Genomic DNA, 6,765 nt, shown 5'->3' with positions numbered 1-6,765 from the left:
CGATGCAGTGTCAGCTCTTCAGGATCTTCAGGGTCGTCTGGAGACTGCGCGGTGTTTCAACTCTTCAGGCTCTTCAGTCATCGTCTTCCTGGTCGTTGTCATCTTCCTGGTCGTTGTCGTCTTTTCCTGGTCGTCTGTGTCGTCTGGCTACTGTGGGCCAGGCATCGTGGTTATATACACGCTGATGGGTTGTAAACGGTGGGCCGTGATTGGTTGTAAACGGTGGCTCGTGATTGGTTGTAAATGGTGGGTTATGATTGGTGGCTTTTGGACCAATCATGAGGTGCCAGATATGCAAATCTGAGGGATTCTAGTGACCAATCAGAGCAAGGTTTTGAAGGTCAGGTTTTGAAGGGAAGCCAATCATGGCTTTTGGCATTGTATAATTGTTCGCTTTCTGAGAAACTGGCTGACTCGCTGGTGCGCAGCCTCCCACATTTAGCAATAGCAATAGGGTGAAATTTTAGAGGAATATCTGATAGTAGTCATCCATAGTATCTTTTCAAACTGGTTGCATTTATATACTTGGTTTGAAGTTACCAGATTCTTATATTCAAATAAAACACTGTGCCCATAGGAAAGCAAATAAAAGGACATACAGTAGTCATAACATTTTCCTGTTGTTGAATTCTGAGAAGAGACTATAGATTTATGAATATGAAGAAGAGATTGATGATTTATTCCCTAAATACATGCAGAAAAATGAATTTAAGTAATATTAATTTATTTAATTATAATAGACTACTTAAGAAAGACAATGATTAAACATCAAAGTGGATTGTGAAAAAGGATTTCCATTTCAAGTTGTATGAGAGAGAGAAATCAGCAGAATGGTTTTAGTGTTTTCATTGGTCTCGTGATAAGAGTTTTAAATTACAAGTGAATCACAAGTGAATATCAGTCTTTCTGTCTAGCATTTCTTTTTAATTGACTATTGTGCAAGACACACCTCAAATTTACTTCACTTTGTGCAAGTTTTTTTTTAATTATTTTATTTAACTTTATTTACTATTATTATTTTCACATGAATATTGCCAGAGAAAGACCGAGAGAGAGAGAGACAAAGGAAGATGCCAGGTCCAGGACTTGAACTATGGTCAGCCATGTGGGAATTCCAACACCTTAACCACCACACCACAATCTGTACCTTCTCTTGTGGAAGTTTTAATTGGCTTATGTTTTTATATTTCTATATGCAATTCTTTTTAAAGTGATAAGGCAGTACAAATAAACTCAACCAAAGCTTTTAGCAGTTTTTTCCTATTTTCTGTTCATAAAGATGTTTTTTCCTTGGAGGAGAGAAAAGAGAAAGTTATTGAAATCTGAATTTAGAGTTTTATCATCTTTTCTTAGATAAAGGAAGTACTAGTTCAGAACTTGTACTAAAGGGCTTTGAATAAGGTAAAGAAAATTTGGCAAAATATAAGATGGTAGAGCAATATATTATAATTTTCAAAAAAATCAAAGTGCATCATGTCTACAACTTACTCTGAAATGCTTGAGAAAAACATGTGTATGCATAGATGGATACACAAAGCATGACTAGTAAAACAGCATGGTGGCAAACAGTGGCAGTGGCAGGTACAGGTAATATGCTATGCGTTGCAGTCCAGAACCACATGGGAGGCCCCCATTTGAGTTCTTGTCCAACTTGGAGGCCAGGTGTGGTGGCCAGTGAGTTGGGACGCTGGCAGAATGATAGTGAGCTTTAGATTGTCCTGGGCAACATATCTAAATGAGCCAGGTGATTCCTCTCTCTCTTTTCATAGTCTCATCTGTCTCTGTCGTCCTTAGCATGCTGCTGTGGTCATTTATGTCTTTTGCATTTGGCTTTCATTTCTCTCCATTGCTTGTCATTTTTCTAGATGACTTCAGTGCCTTCATAGGTGATGCTTTGAGCCTTGATTTCTTGATTTCCCTCTTCTCCAAGTACCTTCAACACCAGTCTGTTGGTTCTATGCAAGAAATGTTTCTCTCTCTCTTTTTTTTTTTTTTAATCTGTACCTTCTCTTTCTGTACCTCTCCCATTTCTGTTCTTCCTGTTCTTATTTTTACAGTCTGTCAGGTTTTTATTTACTTTACATAATCAACTAACCCTTTGGCAATTCATTACTTTGCACATTTCTACCTGTCTTTTTTTTTTCTTAAAGCAAATTCCTTTGGAAAGTTTTCCTAGAGTCTTCCAGTTGTATGTCTAACATACTGTATGCATTTGGTCTCTATTGCCCTAAAATAGTCTTATTATATTGTATTTAAATTATTAGATCAGTTTGCCATCTTCACTGTACTATAGGTAAAGTCCTTGGAGAGATTATCTGTTTTTTACTTTGTTTTCCCAGTACTTATTACAGGTCATACTACACTATAAATTTTGCATAAATTATCAGTGAATTAATGAAAAAATAATTAGAGGGGCCAAAATTTCTATACAAATGACTGAATATTGATATAGGGTAATGCAATGTAGGAGAAAGAGGGAACATTGAGAGTCCCAAGAGAATTTTTTTAATTGAATTCCCCTAATATTCTTTTTGTATTCATCTAATTAAAAGAGAATTTAACAATAATTTGCTAAAATCATATTTGCCAAATGGTTGATTTTTAAAAACAAATTACGGTCAGGCAGGAAAATTTTATGAATCAGCCTATTTATGCCAAAGTAAAATTAAATCTTAGTAGATAAGTGTGGCTAATTTAATTTGCAGAACAATCTACACGTGTGATTAATAGTTGGAATTAGTAATCTAAAAGCTTTTACTACTGTATAAAATTAAAAGTAGAGCCATATTAAATAGTATGGGCTCTTTAAAAATAATAAACATTTAAAATTTAGAAAAAAAATTCAGAAGTGTGACAGAAATTGATGAGTTTATTTTAATAATACTTCAAGGAGTTATAATTACAAAGATCCAGGAGAAATCAACAGAGTCCCCATTATGTTAAAGTGAAATATAGTAGGCACAGAGACAAAAATACCATATATTCTCACTGGTACATGGAAACTGAAAAAAAATAACCTTTAGAAAGGTTATTTTTGGAGAGTGAGGATAAAGGGATATTGATTATAGGAAAATTACAGATAAGAAAAACAACTTTTAGTATCGTAAAATACAGTAGGGTAAATATAGGTAACAGTTCACTGTGTTATAACTTAAAAATTTTTTTTGAATGCTTCCAACACAAAGTAACAAATGGTTCAGATAATGAATATGTTTGTGACCCTGATTTAATCATTACACATTGTATTCTTGTACTGAATACATTACATTGCACTGCACAGATATATACCACTACCTTATGTCAGTTTGGGGGGAAAAAGGCAAAACAACAGTAACAATAACAGAGATTCTACTTTTTTGGGTAGCTCCGAGATTTACTCTAATGGAAAAGATAGTGTAGTCACAGGTGAGATAGCGAAGATGTATCAAGAGGTCAAGAGATCATAACATTAGACATTAAGTTAAAGTAAGTAGAGCTATACAATTTAACCCCCCAAAAAAGCAAGCAGAGAGATCAGGGATGGGATAAACACCAGTAGGTAACGAATAAAAAAGTGAAAGGAGAAAGAAACTGAATTAGGCCTAGACATACTGAGGCAAATACATGATACAGATTGTAGATAACAGTAAGTTTGCTCTGTAGCAGGTCAGAGTCAGGAGGTACGAGTGTGAAACAATTGGGATGGTGTCACCCCGGGCAGCTGGGGGCTTTTGCAGCTGGCGAAGCTCCATGGCTCATCCTTTTCCTTTTGAAGAATTTTTATATCTCATAAACTAGAGAAGAGTATAGTTTTTCAAAACTAGTAGTTTTATAAAAAAAAAAAAATAGGTCCCTCAAGGCAATTTTTGATACTACTTTAAGGAATTATAATTCTTTTTTATTTGAAGTACTTATAAAGTTGTATGTTAATAGTAGAATACAGTCTGTTAGTGACAAAGAGGGTTTTCTTAGTGTCTGTTTAAAAGATTTCCTTATTCTGGACCAGCCAGTGGCATGGTAGTTAAGAGAACTGGATTCCACATGGCCTACTGTATGGTTTGAGTCTTGACCAGCAGATTGAAAAATATGCCAGATGCAGCTGGACACATGTGTGGGTGTGCCCAAAGTCCCAAGAAGAGATGGAGAAGAGATTGAGGCGCCCAGAGTGGGGGGGGGACTTCTCACTTTCCCTCTCTCTCTCTCTCTCTCTCTCTCTCTCTCTCTCTGGTATATGCTCCCTATGGCAAAACTAAAACAAAACAAAACAACCAGATTTGCCTTTTGTATTAGTTTTACATTATGTAGCTTTTATTCATATTTCGAGGGTTCCATTCTAATACCAGCCTATTCTAGAAAGGTGGCATGGTGAACATCTAAGCAAACCACCTAAGAGTTTTGAGATGTCAAAGACCAACAAATAATCTTCAAATATAATATTACTATTCTTAAAATTGTTAAAAGTTTAAATTAAAACAGACTATGATGTTGAAACTTTGTCTATTTCACATTATGTAATTATGATAGCATGTTCTCTCTTTTACTTCATTCCCTCAAACAAACTAAAATTGAGAGTAATTAACCAAAAACAATTTCTGATCCAGCTTTCAGCTACCCATAGGAATGATGCTCCGGATTAGAGATCATAACTAGCTAAACCTAATTTTAGCATATACAAGCAAATAATTTCTTCTGAAAGAATAACTTCATCATGAGAGGTACCTTATTTATAAGTGTACCTATATTCTCTTTATTCAAAACTACTCTCTTCTGCCTCGAAAGAATTTTAAGTTTGGAAGAATGGAGAAGGCATCACCCAAAAATTGTGAGGTTCATCTTTTTAGCGTTCTAGAATTATTTCTGTTAGAAATGATGAATTACTGATTACAATGAGTATCATGCCTATTGGTTTGATTTACTAATGAGTTCGTTTTGTGTTTGTGTGTGTGTCATTTTCTTCCAAAAACTTTAAAGTACTGTTAAGTATCCTCTATTCATTAGAAATAGCTATTATTTACTGTATTTTAAACTAAGCTTTACAAAATCACCAGGCATTACAAAGTCAGTTCTCTAATGTGTAATATGTATGAAATGGAGATTGAAGTATGTTATGTTGTATTTGTTTTAATATCATGATGATTACAAAAATAACAGCTAATGTTTATTGAAGTCTCAAACACTAGGCTGGGTACTTTGTATGCATTAAATCATTTAGTCCTCTCAACAACTCAGTTAAGTAACTGTTGTTATGTAAGTAAGAAACTGAGGCACGGATGGATTGAGTAACTTGCTCAAAGTTATTTGACAAAGCTAAAATTCTGTGCCAGGCAGTCTGATACAAAAGTTCCATGCACATTATTATTTCACTGTAATCATTAGTGTATGTATCCTATTTTGAGAAATATAGAAAGTAATCGAGCCTTGAATATATGCTGGAATCATCTAGCGAGCTTCGAAAGTGCAAGTAGACCCCACTCACAGAGATTTTGATTGAATTAATATAGGATGTAGTCTGAGCTTTAGAATTTTTAACAACTTCTCAGGTTGTTTCTACATGCGTCCAGGTTGAAACCACTATCCTAACTGCCTGTTGACTGAGAAAGTGGAGACACCGATGGGAAAACCATACTGTAACATGCTTATCTGATTACAGTAGGAGTAAGGCTAGTAAACATGTAGTTAAAGGTACGAGAGTCTTTACTCACATACAATATTCACTAAATGAATGACTAAATAGGTCACTATGGTATTTCATGTATCTTGTGCTGTTTTGTTTGTTTGCTTAAATACAGATGAAGCTCACATTTATCTTGAACAGAAGACTACAGAGAGACATAGAAGTACGCAGTCAGATGAGCAACTGCCTATGAATTCTGAAGGAAGTGTGTGTCAAGAATCTAAGCAGTTGGTTAATAAAGGCACAGACGAAGATGCAGAGGTGCTGGGGCAGAGATCAAGGAGTTTTCAGGTCATCAGTCCCTATCCAGATGATGAGGCAGCTTACTGCCCTACTGAAAAATCCAGGTGAGTGCTAGCAGCTTTTGATTTAGAAATAAGACTTTGTAGAACTTTTTATTCCTCCCCCCTCCCTCCCTTCCTTCCTCTTTTTTTTTATGTCTTGCTTTCATCCCTTCTTTACTCCTTTTTGGTGTGGGCTGAATTTCACATGTCATCAACATACTAGAATTTAGGGACGTTTCCAGGGTTTTCAACTGTTTTTTTCCAGGGGTTTCTACTGTTTCCATGATACTGATATAATGTATCTAGAGAACTAAGTGAAAAAAGCTGAGTGAGTTGTTCAGTATAATTTTCTGTGACATTTTTGTTACGGAGTAGAAATAATTATTAAATTGATATACATGAGACATTATTCATCACCAACCAAACCTGGCAGCTCCAGGGCAAATTAAGGCCAACAATGTATTTAGGCTTTAGTTAGCACCAATTTTTGTTTAAATGAAACAGTTCTTTTGGAAGGGCTGTGCACCCTATCATTTGCCTTTCGTATTAGTTTTGCATTCTGTAGATTTTACCCACTCACCTTGCCTACCTATCTGATGAATAGATTTGAATATGTGATACTGGTGACTTTCTTCTGAGATTAAAGTACTTGAAAATTAGCTATGTGAAAATATTATTAAATAACTTTCAATGACTGGTACATTTTCAGTTCAGACAAAATCACATTTCATTTAATGCTATTTTAAGTTTTGCATAGGAACTTTGACCTCTATTACAGATTATTCTCTCTCTCTCTCTCTCTCTCTCTCTCTCTCTCTCTCTATATAT

General features: G+C 35.1%; 1 protein-coding gene across 1 annotated transcript in view; it reads left to right on the top strand.

Annotated features, from left to right (window-relative positions):
- Positions 1 to 6,765, top strand: part of MIPOL1 (mirror-image polydactyly 1) — a 289,171-nt gene that overhangs the window by 71,816 nt on the left and 210,590 nt on the right. The window contains exon 4 of the mRNA XM_006152366.3: positions 5,769 to 6,000. Within this exon, the coding sequence (XP_006152428.1) occupies positions 5,769 to 6,000 (232 nt within the window). The remainder of the gene's footprint in view (positions 1 to 5,768; positions 6,001 to 6,765) is intronic.

This window comes from Tupaia chinensis, unplaced genomic scaffold, assembly GCF_000334495.1.
Source record: "Tupaia chinensis unplaced genomic scaffold, TupChi_1.0 Scaffold000350_1, whole genome shotgun sequence".
Classification (NCBI taxonomy): domain Eukaryota; kingdom Metazoa; phylum Chordata; class Mammalia; order Scandentia; family Tupaiidae; genus Tupaia; species Tupaia belangeri.
This window is presented reverse-complemented; position numbering and strand designations above follow the sequence as displayed.